Below are 25689 nucleotides of genomic sequence, written 5' to 3' on the forward strand. Positions count from 1 at the left end.
GACAGAGAAGTCATTTGAAGGCTCTTGAAACCTTTGCAGGTGCTTTGAGTTAATCATCTGACTAGGCTGTGACCTCACAAGTTTTTGACATGGAATATCTTGTGTAATATTCCAGAGTTGAGTCATTCAATTGGGGGATTTCATCACTTGTAAGCCATAGTCAGCAAAAAAAAAAAAAAAAAAAAAAAAAACTCCAAGAAATGATTGTTTTAAGTATTTAAATCTGTAGTGATTTTATATTCATTAGTAATAAACTCTAACCCTGAATGTTTGTTTTTGCAGAGTGAGCTGCTGTGAATCTTGAAAGCACAAGTCTCTTTGACAGAAGACAAGATGGCGACTGACAACACTCTGCACAGCTACTCCATCATCCCATGTTTCATCTTTGTGGAGGTAAGAGCCTTTATGTGCACACATGTTTCTGTTTTTGTCTTTTGAAATTTGCCTGAACTGTAAAGCGCAAAAATACTTCAATTTAAATTTGTAGTGTTTTCACCTGTTGTTGCCCTGCCCCGCCCTGTTTTGCTTTTTTTGTGCTAGTTCTGGGCTTTATTCTTAATGACTGTAAAATAAAATAAAAAACAATAGAAAAAAAAACCTGTTTGTAAGACCAACATTTTACCCTTTTTTGTCAGAAATCATACAGATTCAAAGATTATACATAAAAAAATATATTTTTTTTATTATCAAATGAGAGAACTTCCACATAGTGATCCTAAATTTGATACAGATTTATTTAACTATTGCATACTTTTTATAAACGGAAATCTTTTCATATAAATCTATTACTTAATTGAAGTTTTGAAGCACTTTGATGGGGCTGAAGGTGGCTGCTCATTACTCTAGCAAACCAGTGTTTGTTTGCCCAGATAATCTGAAACTACTTTTCAGTCTTGACTTAATCAGAACCGGTCTTGGACCAATCCTTTGAGGTGGTGTCAGTTCGATTACAATCAGACGGAGCTCAGGTTGGCTTTGAGCTTTTCTCTGTCTGAATAGGCTTTGTGCGCGGAGCAGAACTACTGGACCAAACAGCCACTTTTCACATGTTTGTCAAAAAAAAGGTTTTAAACACATTGGAAATGGATGAAATTTGAATAATACCCAAACTACAGTCTGATGATTTTTTTTTTAACATCTTGTAAGTTGCCTGTTTTTTTTTAAGACTGAATAGATTTGAAGTTGTATGGACTAGTGGAAACTTTAATTTCCTCAGATTTCCCTTTTTCCTCCAAGTCCCTAAATGACTTTGAGATTTCATGGAAGAAAGCCATAATGTTGACCAAATCTGTCTTTGATCATCATGTTTTTTTTTTAGATATGTCAATATTCTGTAGCCCATTATAGCTATAAGTGTTTAAACATCATGTGGTGGACTCAGAAGCCTGCATCTCCTCTCCACGCTCGTGTGTTCATGTGTGGATCAGTTTAAATCCCTTTAACTGGGATCCAGTCATCTCTTAAAGTGCAAAGCTCCATCTGTTCTTTTCCATCTTGGGAAGTCGCCTCAAATATGTTTGAAATTCTTAACTTGTGTGCCAGGAAGTTGCATAACAGAGAAGAAAACAGACAAAAAGAAAGAGCTTGACCTGCTTTTCTGAACAATTTTCACTTTTGATTCTAGTGCTTAATAAAACCCTTTTGAAACCATATTGGGTTGAAAATATGGTATAAAGACTACTGTGTTTTGTTTTAAGTATGAAGGGAGAGTAAAGAAATACAATTCTGTATTTATTAGCATTTCTGTCACAGTACTGTTGCATAGATGAGTGAATGTGTGATTCAGACGGAGCTCTTCAGTGTCCGCTATTTAATTAGTCACATAAATGTCTTCATTCAAAGGGATTTTCTTGTCTTCATCGCCATTCTCTAGACACATGTACACACTTTTAGCTTGTCCTCCTTCTTCCCTTGTTTAAGAATTTGCCTTTCTTCTTCCTGACCTTTGTGTCTCACTTATACTTTCTGACTTATGGTCTTTCAGCACTTTTTGGGGGTTTTAATATGCAACATTACCTCGCGTTCCTTCTGATGTTTGCTGAGCTTTGACTTTCAAAGGAGGAGAAGAATGGAAATAATGTGATGTTTGTTTCTTGTGCTTGTCAGGTATTAGCTGTAGAGAGGACTCGCAGTAAATATAGATCACTGTTCGAGAGAATTCTTAGAAACTTTTGTTAGAAGCAAAGACAAACGTGTAAAGTCTGTCTTTGATGTTGTGAAATTACCTTAAGCTTTTTAGACAGTTTTTGTTAATAGAGGTAGGGGAAGCACTTTGACCATACAGAGAAAGACACTATGGTTACATGATCCTTTGGTTTGTCTTGGACCATTTTTTAGCTTGGAGGTTCTGTCTACTTGGGTGGTTACGACTATTCTAATTTATATCCCAACAACAGGCAGTTGTTGTAGAAAGGTGATTACGAAACAAAGTAAAAGCGATAAGTGATTAAAGATTAGGCCCAGTTCAGCTTTCATCAATGTTGAATTATTAAACAGAAGAAACAAAGTTCTTAGAATCGAACTGTATGTATTTTTACTGCACAGTTTTCCCTGTTTATATTAGGGTGAAAGAGGAGTGAACTTGTTTGAAAGTCAACAAGTAGTTACCTGTTGAATTGATAAACTGCAAATTTTTAAACAACTTTCAAGGAAGTGAATATTTCACATTAAATAACACAGTTCCTGCTGTGAAACACGGTGGTAGGGGCATAATGGTGTGGAGACAAATCCCTGCTTCATGTACAGCCAAGCGCCTTTTGTACAACATTAGGGACTGTTTACTTGTTTAACAGAGGTATTGTAAATAGTTCTATTGTTTCCAGTATAACGTTGTGTCACAGCTGTTACTTCTGGTAGCACTATGACCCTAAACATAGTGTTGCAGAAGTTTTAGGCAAGTGTGAAAAAATGCTGTAAGCAAAGAATGTTTTTAGATCTAAAATATAAATTGTTTTTATAGATAAAAAAATGCAAAGTGACAAAACAAAAGGAAAGTCCAAATCAATATTTGATGTTTCTACTTTTTGCCCTCAAAGAAACATTGAAGATTGTAGATGCCATGGTACGCCATTGAATCTTAGTGCTGCGTATTATATTTTAAAATCAGAAGATATCTAGCAACTGGGATAAATCAGTGAGACCCATGTAGACCCATTGACTATCCCAAAAACTCTAGCCAGAAGTGGCCTTCATAGAAGAGTTGCAATTGAAAAATTATACCTCTGTTTTGGAAACAAGGAAAAGTAACTCAAGCATGAGACATACTGGCAAATACCCATCATGCTGTACCATCAGGGAGGGGGTACAACTGGCCCTCAAATTTCTGCACACAAACCCTAAAAATACACTCAAAGTCATCAAGAACGATGGTCAGCGTGAAGAACCAGAAGTACTGGACATGATGGTGTGGCTACCATAGAGCCCTGATCTCAACATCATAAAGTGTGTTCGGGATGAAGAGACAGAAGGATGTGAGAAAGCCGACATCCATAGAAGATCTAAGGGTCGGTTCTCTGAGATGTTTTGAACAACCTGGATGCCAAGTTCTTTCACAAACTGCAAGTGTAGACAGAAGAAATGATGCTGTTTTAAAGACAAAGGATGAAAACACCAAATATTAATTTTTATAGATTTCTTTTTTGTTTGTTCACCGTATTTTGTGAATTGAATTGAAGTTAATGATTAACACTTCTATTTCTTGTTTATAATGTTTTTATGCGTCCTTTTCAATGTCTAAGCTGTAAAGCTCTATAAGGATAAAGACCTCAGCCCTGCTGACTGTTATCTGCCGTAGAACTAATGCAAACCTGGTGGTTATTTTAAAGCTTAAAAAATCATAAATGACTTTAATCTTTTTTATTTTAATGGAGAATTTTAAATTCTACATCAAAGGAATATGTTAAGATACGTTAGGTTAAAAATTTCATCGCAAATGATTGAGAAAAGAGTAAGCTATAATAACTATGAATGCTGCACTGATAAATAATTCATGAATAGAAATAATTGTGACATTAATCATTTGATTTTTATAGTTTTAGACTGTACTAATTAAAATAATATATTCTACATCAATTAAACATTAACATCTACATTCGTTTCAGTCTAAGCTCTGAAATATCAAAAAGCGCAAATTTTATCATTGCAGTTATGGAGCCATTCAGCTCTAGTAATGGATATCTTCCCTTGTCGCGAGTATTTTTAATCTTTAGAATATTTTCATGGCTGTCAAAGACCTCTAAGCTTTTTTTCCTTTCTCAATCTTCTCAACCCTGCTTTTCTTTTATGTCCTCTTAAGCCTTAATTCTCTTTTTTTTGCAGCCAGACCAATTTTTCTCTCCTTATCACCAAGTTTCATTTCTCCAAGTACAACTGTTGTTCACTTTTCGTCTCAGTCTTTTTGGTTTTCATGCTCATTTGTTCTTTTTCTGCCTTTTTTTAAACTCATCCTTCCTGTCACAAATAGAGAGAGGCTGAGGGATACAGCTGTCACATGACCAAAGGAAAGCTCTCTGATTGGGGCGTCCGAGACGTTTATTTCAGTGCCAGAGGCAGCGTGACGGGGAGGATGCTTATTCATGATGATTTGTTTATTTAGCGGTGGAACTTGTTGCCTTTCTTTCAGCTGTTTTCTTAACATCAAGATGATTGTTTGTTGCTTCCTTATGCGATCACAGTTGCTGTTGCAGAGTGGCGGTAAACAGGATTGTGGGAAATCAAAGCGAATAAAAATGTGAAAAAAAGATAGGAGAGCCGGGAGGGAAGCCAAGACGAAGCAGAGACACAAGGAGAGAGTGAAAAGAAGTTGAGATGACAGGAAGAGAAGGAAAGTAGAAACATGAAATTAAACCACCGAGAAGCAGAAAGGACTAACCTACATACACCAGATGAAGTGATGTAACTCACAGAGCTGCAGGCATTATTTAATGTTAAAGGCTAATGAGACTTCACACACTGTATTCACTTTCTACAGCATCTTCTAGATTATTCTACTGTTCAGGAAATGAAAAAAAATCACTTTGAAAATCTTGCGTTTTTATTTTAGTAGGCTAGAGAACATTTTATATTACGATTCCTTAATCTAGTCATTAACAAGCATTGGTAATGTTTTATTAGGACATTTATAAGACTGTCATTTACATGTCTTACTAATGCATCATAAGCATTAATATTGTGCTTATAAAACATTTATTAGCATTTGTGGATGCCTTATATATATTAATACATTGATTTTAAATGATTGAATAACCCCGGGCTTACACCGCTAGCGTCAAGGCTTCGTTGCGTCGCGGGAGTGGACTAGCTACAACCGATGGCTTAGACCGGCTGTTGTTCCAGCCACAGCCTGTGAAAGCTCAGCCCAGACAGTGTAGTGCTGGATCTCTATGATCAGCTTCTCGTCGTCCATGGTTATGACTGACAACGCTGTGCGGCAACACACTGTGAGTAACCCGAAAATTACGTAATGTTTACGACACGCTGAAACCGGCGAGTTAAGCGGAAAGTTTGTTTTATTTTGAAAATATACCGGATACACTTTAAATTCGCTCGCCTGGTTTCTGGTTTAAGTCGTGAATAGCCCCAACTTCACAGAAAGTGATGACGATCAGCTGCGTCGTCAGTCAAAATTTGAACCAAACGAAACAAATTCTCAGCGACGCAGAGGTCAGTCCGCAGACACAGGACGTGAACGCCTGCAGTGGAAGTTCCTCTCACACTTTTAATGTTACGAAAAGACTGCGGCGCACGCAATGGAGCCGTGACGCTGGCGGTGTAAGTCCGGGGTAATATAATAACTGTGCCGTTCCTAGTAGTTTATTAGTCATATTGTAGCACCTCAATTGAAAGACCGAGTGACCAATGTGTTTATTTTCACAAGGGTCATATAAAAACGCTTTGTAAATGGTTGATAAACAAACTAACTGTCTTAGTTAATAGTTGGAGTGCTGTGTAGCCTCCTAATCTAGAGTTTAGTCTATTTCTTGTCATAAACAAATGACAATTTGGTATGAACTACAGAGAAGAAAAGAAGAGCTACATTGATAGTTACATTGATGTAATCACAATGGTGGGTTACTAAAGCGCCCTGCAACAGCCTGGTGTCTAAATTCTTCCCTGCTTTTGCCCAACAATTTCTGGGATAGTTGATCAATTTGTTAACACGTCTGGAATAGATTTATAAATGTTTTGGATTTGTATGGCACAAGCAAAATGATTGCTGATGGTTTTGACCCTCAAAAAACCATGACGATGGGAGGAAAGGCCTAGGAACAATGAGGTGTTTGTATTTATGTATTCTTAGTTTTTATTGCTAAAGGACATAAAACAATAAGTTATAAAAGCATTTGAATTTGAAGTCTGGAGTTTATTTATATCAATGAAAGTATTATGGTAAAGTAGTACCAAAGATTTGAGATAAAATATGAATTAATTGAGAAATTCAAGAAACCCTGACCTTTCTATGAGAAATTCTAGCCCTGCGGTACACCAATACATCTGTAATTAGTTCCAGCTAAGGCTTAACTCTTGACATCTTGGATGGACTGTGGTCAAACAAGAATAAGTTGCTATTAGGCACAGTGATGGACATCCTGTGTTAGTTTTAAGCCTCAAAACCAATATTTAGTGGGGAACATCCGCCCGAATTAATCCGATTTTGTTTATCCACCCTGTTAATGTGTTGTCATACATGTCATGTGATGTCTAATTTAGCACCAATTTAGAGCCAAGCTACAAAACTGAGAGAGCTCACTAATTTCAATTCTTTTGTGAAAAGAATTTACTAACAGCACAAGTCCTCATAAAGCATTTGTGGCTTAAATCAGTTTAATGTTGAAGCAAACATCTGCCATCCCTGCATGAGGAGGGGAGGCTGACAGAAAACAGGTTTCTCTGGAAGGTTTGTAGTCTGTGCTTTCAGTCATGGGAGGGGCTAATTCACCATTACAGGGGTCGTTGCTGGTTTTTGGGTTGTCCAGCCTTGTGGAGGGTCATAGAGAGGAGCGTCTGCATTCTACAATCTCACTGAGTGATTTACAACTTTGATATATCCTGGGGGCCACCTGGTCTCCTCGTACAGCCTTGTCCATTTATCTCCTGCAGACAGCCTGTATGCACCTGTAAGGGCAGCTGGGTCTAACGCCTAAGATAGTATCCAGAACCTTCTAAGAAGAGGAACAAGAAGTGAAAATCTATAAAAGTCTCCTAAAACACTGTAGAAGTCACATTTATACTAGGGATGTGTATTGACAAGAGTCTGGTGATATGATGCATATGCGATATGTATCATCATATATCCCAAGACTGTACCTGAAAAATTTGTAACTTTAGAGTATGACTTAGAAAAACTCTACTTTAATATGAATCCATTGTAATAAAATTATAACATTTATTTTATTAATGATCACAACATTAAGCAGTGCAACTGTATCTCATACAAGTTGCTTTTAAGTAAATTTATGGTGATTTTCTTTTGGTAAATTGAGAAATATTTGTTCTTAAAGGAAAGAATCAACATTGTCTGATATCCATAGTAAAATATTGTTTAGTTGAAGAAAAAAAGTGGTAAATAAAAGTAAGATTCTGCAAATCACCATGTCGGTATTTTAAATTGATACAAGTATTGCCAAATAATTATTGCGATATATTGCCAGATTGATTTTTTTTTTTCCCCTACACTCCTAATATATACCTTTTTCTTTATTAAAATGAGAATTTTGCTCACAGATCAACAAAGTTGGTTACAAGACAACATTTTACTGTCTGAGTAAAATTAATGTTGAGCATCGGTGGTGAAAAGCGGTCGGACATATATTGATGCACCTCTCTGTCGGTCATGTTAAGGGACACTTATTAAACATGATGCCCTCAGTGAACTCACAGAAAGCTTGTGAGGCAATTGGAAAGTTAACTTTTCAAAGTAAAAGCTCGTCCCCCTAGTGATTAATTTAATGTTGCTTTTATCTATCTCTTTTATCCTCTTCTGCAGAGAGAATGGTGTGACTCCTTTTCTATGACTTCACGTCTGCTCCTCACACAGCTAATGCAGGATGATAATGACTGAGGAGGGAACATAATGTCGTTACAAGTTTCAGTCTTTGCAAAGGAAAGGACATTATTCCAGGTGTAGATCTGTCGATGGAACACCAGCAGTTCCTGGCAGAGTGACAGAAACACTCTGAAACACCGAATTATAACCTTGTAACGAAACGTTTTCAGCCACAGAGCTGACAAGAGGAGCAATGGAAAAAAAAAAAAAAAAAAATCTTTTTTTTTTTTTCCCTTCTACATTTTTTGATGATTTGAAATAAAAATAGACGGGGCCAATGACCTTGTGTGAATCTGTGGTTTTTCATGGCCTGCTGTGATTTAGTGTTTTTGAACTAGGCCAGAGAAGGATGCAACACATTTGACATTCATGCTGTGAAAGGATCAATACAACTTTGGCAAAAGTGAAACTTTTAAATACAAATAATTTATAGATAAAAAAAAAAAAAAAAGTTTAAATTCTTGGTTCTTTCTCATATCCCTACAAACTATAACTTTTCCATCTCATAGAGGTCAAGATGATGCCAGAAAACATATTTTTAATCATTAAAAATAAACTTTTGTTTTTAAGTTTTTGAAGTGTTATTTGGTTGGTTACATACATTAAACATTTCATAAACTTTAAATAATAAACTACACCAACCAAAAAGGAATGGGCTGAAGCATCATGCTTATCAAAGCCCATCCAGAAAAATACCACTTACACAGAAACAGAAGTTAACATCAAGTTGGCTATTATGCCACAAGCATAAAAAACAAAATTGTAACAAAATCTATAAATTTAATAACCAAAATTTTTTAAGGGTACTTTATTTAAAGAATTCCATAGTTTTGTACCGAAAACAGAAGGACATCTCCATTTTACATTTGATCTTGCCCTGTACGATTCAAACATAAAATGACCTCTTAAATTATAATGTTCATCTTTTCTCTTAAAAAATGACTGCACTCTCAAGGGCAAACTATTTTGAAAGGCACCAAAAGAAATTTCCAACATTCTTAAATGAAAAATATCCACAAATGTTAGCACATTAGTGGACTCCAGAAAACCAACTTTATTTATTACTCTAATTGCTCTTTTTTGAAGTTTAATTATTGGATCATGGTCCTGGAGGAGGACGACAAAGGACGCTCCGCGGCAGCGGCGGCGCCTTTCCTTTTCCGGTAATGATCCTTCCACAGGTTCACCTAGGGAAACCTTGTTACGACTTTTACTTCCTCTAAATAATAGTCAAGTTTGATTGTCTCCTCGGCGCCATCGCTGTATGAGCTTTCACCGTCGTCATCCGAAGCCCCTGTATCCTCAGATGAGGAAACCTCCGGTTCAAACTGGTAGGGCTGTACACCCTCCGAACCCTGTGTCGTTAAAATTCCCGTGTTTGATGAAGGGTCATCACCTTCATCCAAAGAAATATCCGCTAAATCGTGGTCTACGTCACTTCTCAAACCGTCCGCCATTGTTGTTTACACTCTGGGATCCCTGTGGTGACGTCACGCGCAGCCCCCGCCCATCACCACCTATTGCCCAAATTTGAAGCTGTGCACGACCATAACATGATCAATAAAATCGAGCTGGATCATTTTAAGTGAATATTTTTTATCAGATTCGTTTTCCAAGTTCCATCGACTATCTAAATTAAAAAAAAAAACGAGGCCTTTAAGGCTATCATTTACCTGGGCATGAATTGACAACTGTGGTTGAATGTCAAAAATTCCCTAAAACCTTGATAATTGCTTTGAAGAGGTTTTATCCCAGGAAGTTAATTATCAATTAAAAATGTGTCAAATCTGATCATTTGACTGATTAATCAAATGGTGAATTGTTTATGTTTGAGCAATTATATTCCTAATAAATGTAATTGGCACTAACATTAGCTCTTCATCACTGCAAAGATTCATTTCTTTCTATATTTTTAAGCAAAGAAAAAAGCATATTTCTAAGGTGCAGTTATCCCACTTAAAATACTTTCAAAATAAAGTGCTTGTAAAAATCACTTTGTGGTCTAGTGGGAATAAAACAGTAACTGAGAGAAAACAAATAGTTTTGACAGATCATTTTTCATTTCACTTACATTAGTGTCATTAATTTTGTTTTGTCTGAATGAGAAAAAAGTCCTGAGGAAATTTAAAGAAAAACACACAAAAAATGTATTTACTGCTCAAGTTATTACAAGAAAGCATCAATGTAACATGTAGGGGGATATATACGTATCATTGTCACAAATGGAAAAAAAGGTAGCAATACAGTTTTTGCATTGCTGTAGAAGATAAATATATTTAATTATTCCAAAACAATGTGTGAATAATCTAAAATGAACATTGCACATTTGTAACTATCCGCTGCAGGAGCAGGGTGTATCGTTTAGCTCCAAAATATCTTTTCCAAGAAAACTGCTGCAAGGATGTTCAGAGCAGACTGATGAAGCTGCATCTGACTTTTGTCTTATGACACAGCGACACCTGGTGTTGGACAAAAGCATTACAAGTGACTTTTTTTTTTCGTTTTTTTTTTTTCTCTACATGAACCTTAAATGCTCCCATACAATTATGTTTAAAAAAAAATAAATAATCAGAACAAAATGAGTATCGATTGAGATGTTTTGGCTCGTCAATTATCCATTTTCTGTCGTTTTTTGAGAACAAAACCTCCCATCTCCTCAGATTGGAGGCAGGAATAACGCACAAATGACGCAAAGACAGACGATTTTCCAAAGCTTATTAACAGCGTCATCGTAAAGCCTGATCTGTTTCTGTTGCAGCATGATTATCAGAGCTATATATAAAGAACATATATTTATATAAATACATATGGAGGGTGCCTGCAGCTGAGTCGAAAAAGGAGGCCAGAGACAAAAGATGATGTTAGTGGGATAAAAGGATGAGGGGGTGAGCCAGGAAGGGAGGTGGTACGTGTTTGGGGGGGTGTATGTACTCAAGTAGAGATAGCATGACTTGAAGAAAAAGAGAGAGAGAGGCATTTTTAGAGAATTTATGTGGTTGTTTAGAATCAAAATCCGTTTCAGCTGAGAGCCGAGCAGACGGAGATTCAGAAAAGCTGTTAGAGAAACTGACTTTTTCGTTGAGACAATCTGCAGCTGTTGGCTCCTGCTTTTCCTTCTTTATTTTCGTCTAAACGCACCATGTTTTTCTTTCAGCTCGTCATCATGTCCGGTACAGTGCTGTTGGCCTACTACATGGAGTGCACAGACCTGTTCAGCGTGCACGTGCAGGGCTTTTTCTGTAATGACGCTGAGCTGATGAAGCCGTACCCCGGCGAGGAAGAGTCCAGCTTCGTCCCGCCCCTCATCCTCTACTGCGTGGTCGCTGCTGCACCTACAGTCATTGTGAGTAAAAGCACATTAACCTTTTTTCTCTTCATTTCAAATGACGGGATTCATCAAATGTGGGATTCAGGCCTTTATTTAGTCTTTGATTCAAATTGATTTGGGATAGAGGGTTATGTAAACAGGATGCAGTGGTTTACCTCATTTCAGAAATGAACGAACATTAGCTTAATTACTGTATTTTCTGCACTATAGGACACATCGGATTATTGGGCGCATCATCAATGAATGGTCTATTTTTGAACTCATGTCTATAAGTCACATCAAAATATAAGGTGAGACAAAAGTCTGAGATAAATCCATCATAAACTGCATTCACAGTAACTTTAGAACTTGTTTGTAACGTGCTACATATTAGCCAAGTTAGCTACATTAGCACATTTACAATAACTTCCAACCTTGTTTGCAACACATAAAAAAAGCTGATTATAGCTTTAAAGGGCCTTTCAGAGTAAACTATATCCAAATGATCATATATTACCTTTGGCGGAGTAAAGAGCAAATAATTTTATGAAATATTTTTTTTTATTTTTGTGAACTCTTTTCCTACCCGGGAAGTAAGACGACTTGATCTCTGAGGCACCGCCTCCTTGTGGGTGCCACCCACTTCATGACATCATCCTAGCCTTGGCAGTGTGTCTGGGTTTCATTTACAAAAACAAACAACATCCGAACTTTTGACACTGGTTTCTAATATCTGCCGGGTCTAACAGGTGTTTGTTACGTTAGATGCTGGTCTCCATAAATCCTGGAATGGTCATCTGGTGTCTGCAATTTGTGACCAAATTTTACGGTAAAGTTGATCCATTAGCCATCACCATTTAGTCTGTGATGGAATAAAAGCCAGTCTCTAACTGACGCCTGTCTCTTATAAACGCCAGGCCGGCTGCCACATTTTGGTATAAATCCCTGACCACTAAAGGCAAATATACGGTTTTGTATATATAAAATGAAATTGTTTTGTCAATCAGAATCAGAATCAGAATCAGAAACGTTTATTGTCATTGCACATGGGGATACAATGAAATTGCAGCAGCCTTGGACATAAAGAAGTTAAAAAATAATAATTATAATAATAAAATAGAATAAAAAAAAAACCCTATCACCTATCACCCCTATCTCAGTGGAGAAAGTGGGTGTTTGTGTTTACTGGGAGGGGTGCTGGCAGCGCAGGCTCTCCCTGGAGGGGGATGTTCTCTACTTTGTGATGTCACAATATAAGGACCCACCCTTTTTCAAGGTCTGGTATATAGATGGGTTTTAGAGCAATGCTCAGAGATGCTTGAATGGAACAAAATACTACTTTGGGGTGTTTTTTATGAGGAATTAACATTATAATATACTTGAAAGCTCAAAAAAGTTGATTTTGCATGGCATAGGCCCTTTAAAATCAAAGTCACTGCGACCACCCAAACTCTTAACCAATTATTTACCTAAATGGATACAATACAGATATTTATATTCATTTGGTGTTTAAAACTATAAATTAATGTGCCTTTTATTAGAGAAACTTGTCTTTTCTTACTGACACTTTTTATGTTGAGCAACAAAAGCATAATGTCTTTAGCATAACAGCTTCAAACATAACAACCTGACATTTTGGGACTTTAAGACATCTTTGTGGTAAAAAAAAAAAGTGTAATTAATTCATTTAGGCTTTGTTTGAATTTCTTAGGAAAAAAAATGTTATTATATGTTTAGTGTACATTGTCATTTGCCTTCACCCAATTGTATTGACCCAACTTGGCAGAAGCAACTTGTGATTGGACGCCTTTTTGCACAAATCTGTAAAGACAGCTGAGTACACAAAAGGAAAAAAAATGACTACATTTTCCAGAAACTGATTAATGACTTCTCAACTGTTATTATATTTTTTATTAACAAAATCTTGTTCATATCTGTGGTTCTCAACCAGTACTGCTAATACTTTCAGTACTTGATTGATTTTTATGTATCTGTATTACATTCCTAGCTTGGAGTGATGAGGAACTTGGTTGGTTTGACATAGAATTGCTATTGCAGAAACATTCATAGCTTAAGCATAAATTGCTCCTCTAGTCCAATGTTTTTCAACCAGTGTGCCGCGGGAAATTATTCATTTTCACTGATCTAAAAACATTTTGTATCCCAAGGAGATCAGCTCTTTGTTTTCATCCCAACAGCCCCTGATAAAACGCTGAATAGTTAGGAATATGAAAGACCATACAATACTTCTTTTGTTTGTGTTTATTTGATTCTAGGACTTTTTAATAAGAATGACTGCCCCACAATTTAGCCACAGTTGTGTAGTTACAATTGAACATAAACATGAACTTAATGTTTTTTTGTGTGTAAAAAAAAAACAAAAACAAAAAAAAACAAGCATGTTGTGGTCATATAATTTTTGTCAAGGAAAACGTATAATTTGGCTCAAAAAAGGTTGAAAAACACTCCTCTAGTCTAGCTGCAGCTTATAACCACTAGGTGTCAGTATTGACTCATGCTTGACATCTTCCTACAGCAGATCAGCCTTTTTTAGCATCATGGGTCAACCTGGTTTAGGCTTATTCAGATTTTGTATCTTTCGAAGGAACAAATACATTTGTTTATACTATTATTATTATTATTATTAGTATTTTAATTCTTCAAAAATCAGACCTTACTTGTAGAAAAAGGCAATAATTGCAGGTTAAAGACATTTTTAGGAATTAACTGGCAAATATTGGATGTGTCCTTGATAACAGCCATGTAAAAGCATCCGTTTACCTTGTTCCCACTGCCTTTCAGTGTTTCTAATTCAGCAAACTGATGTTAATTGTGATATGTATTTAAATAAATATTCCATAGCACAACAAATGTATACTATGTTTGTTCTCTGTGTCGCTTACCCAATTGTTAACTCTTATGATGGGTAAAAACTTAAAAAAAGGAGAGATCTGTGGTCTAAAATGTTCAAATAACTAGACATTGTGTTCTGAAGAAGTTGGTGAAACAGTGAAACGTAGGATGTAGCAGCATCCTAGTTTTTATAATTCAGCTTTTGCCTCCTTTCCAGCTCCATCCTCCTTATCACAAGTCCAAGAGGCACTTATTCACTGATGTGATTGTTAAAACTCCCAGCTTCCTGGACACACGCCACCTGTTTACTTGTAATAAGGCACACTGCAGCTTTCCAGCCGCCTCCTTGTGCTGTTTAGTTTTATTCAGCTTGCCTTCATTATCAGGAACTTCTAGCTCGTCATTCTCAGCCTGTTTAAGAAATACACACACATTATGCAGGGAACAGAACCAGATACTTTACCACGTATCTGGTGACCAGCCAAGTATCACCACATAGTTCCAATTTTTAAACCCAAGTTTCTCCTCTGCAAGCCAAATCAATCATATGAATCACAAACAGAATTTTATACCAGATCTGTTGTTGCATAGATTCACTGGCACCGGTCCTCTTGACCTACAGGGTGTAGGTAGGGATCAGACTATTTAAAGTTCTATTACTCACAGCAAATTATCCATCTAACCCTTTTGTTTGCATCCTTCATATTCACATCAACTAAACACTTGATCTAGACCTCTTTCCTGGTAGCTCCAACATCAGCATCCTTTTACCTGTCAATGGATCCAAACTATCTCATTCTGCTTCTTTGCATTTATCTCCAAAACATCTAACATGAGCTTTTCCTCTGGTGGATTCATTTCTGATTCTATTCATCCTTATCACTCACAGAGAACCTCATCTTCATCTCTGCTACCTCCAGCTCTGCCTCCTGTCTCTTATTAAAGTATAAAATAAAAGTAGGTAAAGCAGAGGAGTTCAAAGGATCACCTTTAGGCTCCTTCTTGTATCTATGGTGATGGACAGACCAGACACACTGTGTAGATCATAATGTTTGACATTGTGATTTGTTGCAAGAGCAAATAGCAGATGCAGGAATGTCTAGAAGATGACCTTCAAATGAAAACTACTGTTCAAATGTTTAATAGAAAGTCTGTGGTTTTGACTTTCTCCCCAATTCTTTTTTTTCCTCCACCGACATGTATTTAAATCACTTCTGTATTCTGGAGTCCCTTTTGCTCGTCCCCGTGCTGCTCCTTAACTTTTTAATTGTTCCCTTTGAGAAGGTGGTGTCCTGTGCCTCACTGAGCCGAGCTTGACACCAGATATTCCTTAGTCTCCACATGGCTCATAAAACAGCAGTGGCCAATCAGAATTAATGATGACAGGCCTGACATGTCTGCTAATTAGCACATAGCAGTTATTTCAACAGAGCGTTCCACTCGGTCTGACCGAAGGGAGTGGATGGAGATCAGCCAGGTCGTATTCATGCAGCAGTCCATAAAGCTGTTCAGGCATGAGAGAGTCGCCCTGATCACCTTCAGGGCAGAGAAGATGATAATATATTGTTCTTTTTTGGCTAAATAAATATTTATCTGACACAACACTGATTTCTAAGACAGGGATAGAAGGCCGCACAACAGCTTGGTGCTATTTCTGCAGATGAACTCTGACAGGATAAGAAAATCATCACTACTGTGATTTATTTCCACTTTAAATCAGGTTTATGGAGGCTTATGTTCCTGTTGCTTCTGTCAGACAGGGAGAAACGCACAATAGGCAATATGCTTAATTATTCCATCTTAACCTGACAGGAAACATGTCATGTAGACTTATAAGTTGGTTTCATTTAGAAAGAAAATTTTGTTAACAAAATGGCTTCATATAAATACCCACTAGTGATTTCTCTTAATTTTCTGTGAATTAATAAATACAGTTTACTTTTTTTTTCTATTTTAAAAGTTTCAAAGCACATTATACTGTCACAACTTTTTTTTTTTTAAATCAGTAAATTACCAAATCAAAAGTCACGAATCCTCAAACAAACTGAGTTTTTTGACCCCAAAATGTCAAAGATATAGTGGTAATGTATGAAAAGAGGAACATGTATAAATGGGGCATTCACCCAAAGAACTGATGTCCTGCACAAAGAACATCTGCTGGAGCTGTCAGTTATTTTATGTGGTTTTTGATAGAGATGCCCTTTAACAAGCAGAGTAAAGATTTTATTATCTAATGAAAACAAACGCTCCTAGTAGTGATTCTGCACTCCTAGCAGCTTCAAATATGTGGAAGATCAGGTCCAGATCAGGCAGATCCAAAGGAATGAGCACGAAATTCAGATTTAGAAAAACAAAAAGGCAGTTAGTCATGCATCCGCTTTTGAAAGTTTTGCTCCTCCTCTTTCAGCATGAGATTCGACATCTCACATGTTGACTGGATGCGAGAACTGGATCAAGTTTGTGACGTCACCCATAGTCCGAACTTCCAGCTCCAACCAAATGAAGTCAATTCGGTCACCATTGTTTTCTCAATAGTGACGTCGCCACATCGCATAGTAGTGATTTGTCCAAGTTGGTCAGCATTTCAATAGCAACCACTCTCACCAATCGAGGTGAGCTCATTAGGAGGCCACACCCCTTCCACATAAAGCAGACTCAGGAGAATCTAAAGCGTCTAAACTGCGACCGGGGAACTGGAACCCGGTTGAATCCCATGCAAACGATTACAAGACCTGACCACTGCCACTGCACAACCAATTAGTGCTTCAAACAAGGGTTTGTGCAAAACTTAATAAAAGCAACCTTCCACATGGTGCTAGACGTCAGCTTATCAGGAAAGGTTTGTTCATCCATGGATTTTTCATAATTTTTAAACAAGAATCAACAATTTCTGTTGTAACAGCATGTTGGTTTGGTAATTTGATGAGTTCAAAAAGAGTTTTCAAATTTCTGCACGAAAGAATGTTTGAATATTTTAAATATTTTATTAATTGTATTTTACAACAAAAGAAAAATATATTAAACATGAAAAAACCACTGTGTAATGCTGGGGAGTCAAACTCACAATTCCCGCATTAGAAAAAGCAAAAGTGCAACTGTTTTCACCACTAGGCCACGGCAGGAATTTTAAAGGAGATCTCGCCCATAGCCCCTTTATTCAAGCTCAATGTCATTTTTGACACACATAAGTGGCACAACAAAACATAGCTAAAAACCAGAAGACATTCCATTCTTCTCTCTCATGTTAACACTGAAATCTACCTCAAAGTCTGCAGCTGGGCGGGACGGCAGGAAGGCACCTGCTCTTTGATTGGACAGTTTGATTTGGGGCCATCCATTCATAAAGACGTATGAAGACTGACATCATTTGCAACCACAGCTACAAAAGTTTGCACCCAGTTTTTTTGCTTCACATCTTCAGAAAAAATACTAAAAAAAAAAAAAAGCAAATCTTTTTTACCCCCAATGCAGATCCCTTTTTACAAATTAGCAAACCTAATTTTTGGGGGCAGATTTATTTTGCAGTATGATGAAACTTGATTTACGGTTTTAAATCTTATGGCTTTATTTTGAGCCCATACATACACAAAATGATGAAATCACAGCGGGCAAAACCATCAAAGAAATGGACTGGCCCGAAATTTCTTATGGGGCTGAAAGAAAAAAAAAAGTTATAAATCTAATTAAACTAAAACGCATGTGTTAGGGATGCACAAAACAAAGTTTTAAAACTATTATGTGATGGCCAAAGGACCTACAGCTTGGCAGCCATGTTTGGTTGGCATGCAAATTGTTTTAAAGTTTGAGATTTTTTCCTGCTTATGAGATCCCAAAAGTGTATTTTTTCTCTTTAGTCACATATTTTTTAGCAGAAAATTGTGGAAAATTTAATACATGAATCCTTGGCTCAAGCTGAGTCAAACAATATAACATTTTACAATTTTATTACAATGAAAGATGTTAAAATTCTATTTTTTTTCCAAGTATCATATCGCGAGGCATGTATCGGGATACGTATCGTATCGCCAGAGTCTTGCCAATACACACCCCTAGTGTGTAGCGGCCACTCAGGGTTGCAAAGGGGCAGGTATGGGCCATGAAACGCAGCTCACAGTTTTAATTAAGTTTTTCTTTTCTTATTAAGGCTTTATGATTTTTTTCACGTTTTTCTGTTTCCATCAACAAAACCTCTGTATCACCTTTGAGTCACGGCCACAGCAACTTTGTGTGTCAAATCCCAGTTTGCAGTATCTTATCCAAACCATCCCTCTGAAGTCTCTGAGAGTGTTTCGCCGTTGGGGGTCTCCTCCCTTCAACCCCCTCAACATCCCACCAGTTGCTCTGGCCATATCGCGGAGAAAGAATCAGATTACAGCTGCATTCACCAACTCAAGAGCTGCCGAAAAACATCCACAGCAGAGGCACAACACACATCTGTCCCGGGGCTGTAGACAAACTCTGAACACACGCTCACATCAAAGGCCAGACCCACACGTTTGCTTGTGCAGCGACTGCAGCACACACTCACTGCCTTCTTCTTTCCACCCAAGGCAGCTGGAATGGCTTACATTTTCAGTGTCCAGCAGCAGTTTTTCCATTAGACCTGATGTAACATCTGCTCTATAATGGATCTGAAGAAAGGCGGCATCCAAACACAGAGGCTTATGTAAAGCAGGCAAAGAGGGGCAGGAGCAAAATGTTCCTCTGCTTTTGTCACAGAAGGAGAAAAGTCACTTCGTTTGTTGTTTTTCTTTATCTCATGATGTAACCCTCTTCTTTCTGCGCCCTTTCCCGTAGATCTTTGTCGGAGAGATCTCCATGTACGTGATGAAGTCGACCAGAGAAGCCCTCCTGGCGCAGGAGAAAACCATCGTGACAGGAGACTGCTGTTACCTGAACCCCCTCATCCGCCGCATCATCCGCTTCATAGGTGAGAACCTTTCATATCAGGCAGCAGCTAAGAACATTATTTTCTGCGTCACTGTATTGAGAATTAGGTTTGCATCCTGCTGCTGTGCTCCTGGAGCCATCTGGAAGCGTCCAAAGAAATGGCTCATTCATCGAAATGCCACGTTTTGCTGGAAATCAGGATGTTAGTGCAGCCTGGCATGGCGACGTGTGTCAGGAGAATGCCAGCTTTACCCCGGCAGCCCCCGAAGATCCCCATGTGATGGCAGTTAGCCTGTGGAGGAGTTTCATTGTGCCGGAAAGTGACTGATGGAATTTCAGTTCTTCTTCAGTGATGGAGATGATTAGGAGACAGTCCAGCTGCGCTACATTTCTATTTTTTCACCTTTTTTTTCTGTTTTTGCTTCTTCCTAAATAAACACTTATGAATGAAATGAGAAAAAAAATCAGAAAAACAAAACAAAACATTTTTTCCTAAAAGTCTCAAAACAAGTTTTGCATAACTGTAATGCACATATCAAAACTGATTTGCTAATTTTTTGATAATATATTTGTAAGATATAAAGTTCTATATGTCTGAGTGCTGTAAATCCACATTTTTAAGTGATTACTGAACAAGCTTTATTAAAAAAAACTAAATGTTTCAGAGATTAAATTAACTCTTGTTCAGCTTTAAAATTCATTTATTTTGAAAAGTTACACTCTTGGAATAACCTCAAAATATGCTCTTACTCAGGACTAAAACTGGGTATCATGATATGATTATGTCAAATTTCCATCCCAAATGTTTGTCTTTGTTCATGAGTAACATTTTAGTTATGGTTAAATACTTTAAATAAATACTGGTGAAACTTTTTCCAATAAAGTATTGATGTGTGATTCCTTCCATGACAAATGTGGACAAAGGTGGACAGGATTTTATATCTGCCATGGACATTAGTGAAACTCAAAAATCAAAGATAAAAAAAGTTCAGTGCACTGTCTTGTGGGGTCCAGATGACCCCATTTTTTAATGTAAACAAGCCAAGGAGAGTGGAAGGGTTGAAAGAAAATGTATTGATGGGCCTTAGTTAATGTTTTCTGGGAGCAGAGTTTTTCCGTTCTTTTCCTCATTCCCTACTGATCACCTGGATCAGGTGTTCGGCCAATCTGAAGCTCAAGGGGGTGGGAAAGAAAAGGTACGGCAAGTCCTGAAGGTTTTTCCACTTTGACATAAAAGAAAAAGAGAACGCTCACATCTGCAGGAGTAATGAACTGAAGATTCAGTTCAGAAGTTTTCAGCGACACTTTGATTTACCTGATCACAATATTTTCGTAATATTCTTAAAGTTCACATTCATATTTTATTTATTAAAATTGGAAATTAAAAACTACATTTAAAACAAAAAATATATATTTGCAGAAATTTTTTCTGTAAACTGAAATTTAGTCTCTTTTTTTTTTCACCAACAAAAAAAACACAATAGTGTCAAACAACACTTTATTTCTCTGACACCATCAGTTTGTTTAGTTTATGTACCTAAAATCTAACATTTTAGAGACCTTTTAGACCAAATTTGGTGAGGCAGAATATGTGAGGGGCCGACAGGGCGGACATTCTTTAATACTGTAACATTAAACTTAAATTAACTATTTAATGAACATTTTATTGTAAGTGCAATCTTTTCATTTCTTCGCATAGAACAAATATGTTTTTACCTATATCACTGTCAATTTGTCCACTGTTTGCACCGTTCAGTCCCAGTTATCTTGTCGTAGATAACACGTCTTGTCTGGTAGTATCTCTTCATAGTAAATATTTCAACCTAAATCATCCAGACACAGTCAAGAAATTGACAGTTTTAGAAAGTGCTGGGGTAGTGTATGTGGCATCAGATTCAAAGCAACACTGAGTCCAGTTTCAATGCACGACTTTCTGCTGGATCACCCTGTCCTCTTCACTTCCTGAATGATTCCAGTTTGACGTAGAAAGTAGATCTGAAGCCAGATAAATCACATTTCCTAAATACTTCCATCTGCTGTCCAGCAGTGTGTCTTCTAGGGCTCAGTCCATCTGCTCCGCTTCACCTCCATCCCCTCCTTCATTTCTTTCTATGCCCTTCACACCGCTGCGTCCCCGTTACCCATCACACACTCCCCTGTTCACACAAACACACAACCGGATGACAATGCAAAGAACAGCAATTTCATGGCTAAGCAGGCCAGATAATCAGCAGCTCTGAAGAAAGCAGACAAACAGGGTTCAGGGTAGGTAGGCTGAGAGTCTCTGGGCAATCATTCATATCACCTGCGGATTTTTTCTTTTTTTTTGTTTGCTTCTCTGCCTCCAATCCCCATGTTTGTTCTAATAAACAGAATAAAACTCATCTACGGCAGATTCTGCTCCTCCATTTTTTCTTTTATCCTTCAACAGCTCAAACACAGAATTGATACAATCTGTGCTCAGAGATCTGGTTTCCAGCTCGTTTGATTTAGACGTTTATGGCGTGTCTGCAGTGAAGCAGCTGACTTCAGAATCCAGACGCTCATTTGCTGTAATCAACTCCCAGCCGATGTGTAATCAACGCAATTGGAGAGAATGAGCTTGTTCTCTGAGCTGCAGTGTTCAGCGTCTACAGGTGGGACGCACCAGTTAGATCATGTGATCAAACAGCGTAGGGTGAAATGGAAAATGTCAAGACGGTGCTGGAGATGATCACAGAAACCCCATCTGACTCTGAAGTCACACCATTTCAATGTTTTTCTTGGTGTTTTCTTCGGTCTCCTACAGGCGTGTTTGCCTTCGGCCTGTTCGCCACAGACATCTTCGTCAACGCGGGTCAGGTGGTGACCGGAGGCCTCTCGCCGTACTTCCTGTCCGTCTGCAAACCTAACTACACCGGCACAGAGTGCCGCTTCAATCACCAGTTCATCGCCCACGGCAACATTTGCACCGGAAACCCTGTGGTTGTGGAGAACGCTCGCCGATCCTTCCCGTCCAAGGATGCTTCTCTGAGCGTTTACTCAGCTGTCTACCTGACGGTGAGCAGGATGTGTCAAAATGAGAACCCGTCCTCTTCTTGTGTTTCATTAGTGTTTTCTGACACCTGCTTCTTAAAGTGAGAGCAGCTCCCGGCAGCCAATGGGTTCAAAGCTCCGCCCCCACATAAAGTAGTCTCAACAGTCTAGCAAATTTTCAAAACTGAAACTGTAAATTGAGGACTGAACGCAAACAAACAAAAAAGTTGAAAATACAAAACACCAGCTGATGAGAATAAACATTTTTCATGTGGTTACAGTTTAAGGTTCATAGTTTATTCTGTATTCAGGTTTCAAATTTACAATTTTAATTTTTTCCTTTAAGCTTTGAGTTTAAAATAGTTTTCAGTAATTCTGTTAACTTTAAAAATATATATGTCTATCAAAATGTTGTTTTAACCGTTTACTTATTGTTGGGTTATTGTTGTGTTTTTATACTTTTATTTATCTTTTGTACTACGAGACGACCTTGAGTGTCAAGAAAGGTGCCATATAAATAAAGTGTATTATTATTATTTTAAAATTTGCTATCTTTCATTCAATAAATGAATGAATGAAAAAAATGAATGAAATTTACAATTTGGTTTTTTAAAAGAAAAAAAAACTGATTTGGTTCTTTTTAAAAATTATTTTAGTAAAAAATAAATAAATAAACACAAGTTAGACCGGTTATAAAGGAGTCCAATATTTTTTAAAAATAGTCTTCAGAAAAACTGTTGAGGATGTTTTTTAAATAATTAAGAATTAACTTAAAAGCTTTTTAAATAGAAAAAACTCAAAGTTTGATCAGTACGAGCAAAAGAGATTTATTTTTATTTTTTATAAATGTATCATTTTGTTGATGTAAAACTTCAACGTTAAAGAAGTGAGATTGTATCTGTACAGAAATAATGGAAACATCTGACACACCACCTGCTGTCTGTGAGGTACGATTTGGTCCTGAGTGGATCAAAGATCCTGAAACACTTTTAGCTGCTTCCTGGGAAATTTTCTGACATTTCTGCCTAAAGACGAGAGCAGAGGCTGCAATGCAGCATCCAGAATCAATTTGAATTAATCGACTTTTTCTTTTTTTGTATTCGGATCTCCTTCAGATGTACATCACCAGCACCATCAAGACCAAGTCCAGCCGGCTGGCCAAGCCCGTGCTCTGTCTGGGCACGCTCTGTTCGGCCTTCCTCGCCGGGCTGAACCGGGTCTCGGAGTACCGAAACCACTGCTCAGACGTGGTGGCCGGATTCATCCTGGGGTCGGCCATCGCATTGTTCCTGGTGAGGATGGACGAACTAGACCAAAAAAAATCCTTAAATATTTTTTAGTTTTTATTCTCATCTAAAAAATGCAAATAATCAAATTAATTCTACTGTAGTTTGAGGGGAAGAGACTTCCAAAGTAATGAGTGTAATTAAAGGGAATCACTAAGTGATGATGAGGAGAAAAGGAACCAAATGCTGAGCTGGCATTTGGAAGATAAATGTTTGTGAGGAAGAGGGGGAAAGGTGAGGCAAACTTCATGTTTAATTACAGTTGTGTTTTGCTCCGAGAAGACAGAGGAACTGTGATGCATACCCTATGGTTAAAGCTCTTATCGGCCTTCTTAAAACCATCGCAATTACTCAGGATAAATACACGCGTTACATAAGACTGCAATTTAGCTGCTCAGCTGTCCGTGACACAAAGGAATCCAGCTCGTTCACCTGGAATACTGTCGAACAGGTCGCCTTCCACTGAAGATGAAATTGCTTTTGTCAACATCTGATTTTCCTGTTTAACATGCGGGGCTGGCCATCGCCGCTGGAGCTCTGAGGTTACTCCAGGTCGACCACAGGAGGGAGGTGCAGCGCTTCAGGAAAGGCTCCGCAGCCTCACAGGCTTTTCTATTTGTGGCTGCTCTCCGAGGCTCAGGCCAGGACGCTGGCAGGGAAAAAAGAGGAAGTGTTGGACAAGAGGGAGCGTGGGATCTTCACATGGACGTGGGGGGGCGGGGTCATCCTTTTTTATAGGCTGAAAACCTGCTGTGATGTAGGAAGAATCTGATGCTCTGCTGCTGCAGGTCTCTGATCACAAGGGCCATATTTGAAATATTTAGATTTTTAACCACAAAATGTAAAATGAGCTCTAAACAGTAGAAATAATTTTAGTCCCACTCCGATCATCTTCTGATCTACTGTAAAATCGTTGCCAGTGGTCTTTTAATTATGATGTTTTTGGTTCTGGATTAAGCATCAGTTTCCTGTTGTTTTTCATGTCCTAGTCAGTTTGTTCTCTGTCTAGTTCTAGAGAAAACTGAGGAAATCCTCTTAAAATATCTATTTTTTATACTTCAGTTGTATTTTTTTTAAACAGACTGAAGATTTTGTTTGTCCATTTTGGATTTCTTTTTTCCAACCTGCTGATCGAGTCACTGAAAGAGTCACGTGCCCAAACATCACGAGTCCCTGATCAGTTGACATGGCAGCCCCCCAAATTTGCGCTGCGCCATTTAAATCGCGCTGCTGCAGGACTGACGTGCTGCGCTTGATACCCAAATCCTGAAGCAGGATCTCAGATTGTGTCTATTGACTTAACATTGAAACTTAACACCTCTGCCGCGCAAATCATGTCTGGTATGAATGGAGGTTTAGAATGTTCTTTTCTGTTATGTGATAAAATAATCTAAGATTGGTTCTCTTTGGTCTTAGAATGTATATGGTGTAGGATTTTGGTTGTTGTGGGCCATGGAGGATCATAGAGGAGAGTGGCCGCATCTTAAGGAGAGGAGGTTGTGACGAAGGCTCGAGGTGATTCTTCCAAGCAGAAAAAAAGACCAAAAGGATGAAGAGTTTCTCCTCTAGAAGAAAGAACCTGTCTTTAGTAGTTCAAGAGTAATCCTAAAGTCAGTCACCTTAACTACATTTGAAGATTTAACCTCAATCTTTTAAAGTGACAGGAAAACTTTTTTTTTTCTGATAATGCCGGTTATTTTCATAGCTTCTCCCAGCATGCCTGCAGATCTTTGGACATGCTGCTCCTTAAAGCATAAGAAGCAGCCTCATGGAAGCTTTCAGTCACGCTCCGATAGAAATAGATGTGCATCGATTCAGCGATCTCCAGGGAGCGATCAACACAAGACGGTGGATCATCGCCTCAGCAGCTTTTAAATGCTTCATTTCCACCTGATTATCAGCGCAGCATTGAGGAGGACTTCTCCTCCTCCATGCAAGCATCCACTGAAGTGCATCAGGGTGTTTCCATGAGAGACCTGCAGCTCTGTGATGGACTGGTATCCTGCAGGGAGTGAGTTGTCAAACAGAAAGTAGGAACATTTGAAGTCCCTGAGTTTGTTCTCAGTATCAGATTGGTGTTTGAGTGTAGTTTTATTTTAAAACATACCCTCTGAATCATGTTTGAAAGACCGTCGTCATCCTCATCTTATGCATTCTAACATGTGGAGATGCTTTAAGGAGACCCGAGACGTGATGCAACAACAGGCGACGCGCTGAGAAGGAATGGAAAGAAGCAGAAGCCGCTTCCGCCGGGGAGGTGCATCACTCCAGCGAAAATTAGAAAGCTAATGTCA

The 25689-nt window shown here is 38.0% G+C and overlaps 1 protein-coding gene across 1 annotated transcript in view; it reads left to right on the plus strand.

The window, feature by feature from the left end:
- Positions 1-25689, plus strand: part of plppr1 (phospholipid phosphatase related 1) — a 45412-nt gene that overhangs the window by 15376 nt on the left and 4347 nt on the right. Inside the window, exons 2-6 of the mRNA XM_024299445.2 lie at positions 283-393; positions 11199-11387; positions 19002-19134; positions 21883-22133; positions 23225-23401. Coding sequence (XP_024155213.1) covers positions 334-393; positions 11199-11387; positions 19002-19134; positions 21883-22133; positions 23225-23401 — 810 coding nt within the window. The 5' untranslated portion in view covers positions 283-333. The remainder of the gene's footprint in view (positions 1-282; positions 394-11198; positions 11388-19001; positions 19135-21882; positions 22134-23224; positions 23402-25689) is intronic.

This window comes from Oryzias melastigma, linkage group LG12, assembly GCF_002922805.2.
Source record: "Oryzias melastigma strain HK-1 linkage group LG12, ASM292280v2, whole genome shotgun sequence".
In the NCBI taxonomy this organism is placed as follows: domain Eukaryota; kingdom Metazoa; phylum Chordata; class Actinopteri; order Beloniformes; family Adrianichthyidae; genus Oryzias; species Oryzias melastigma.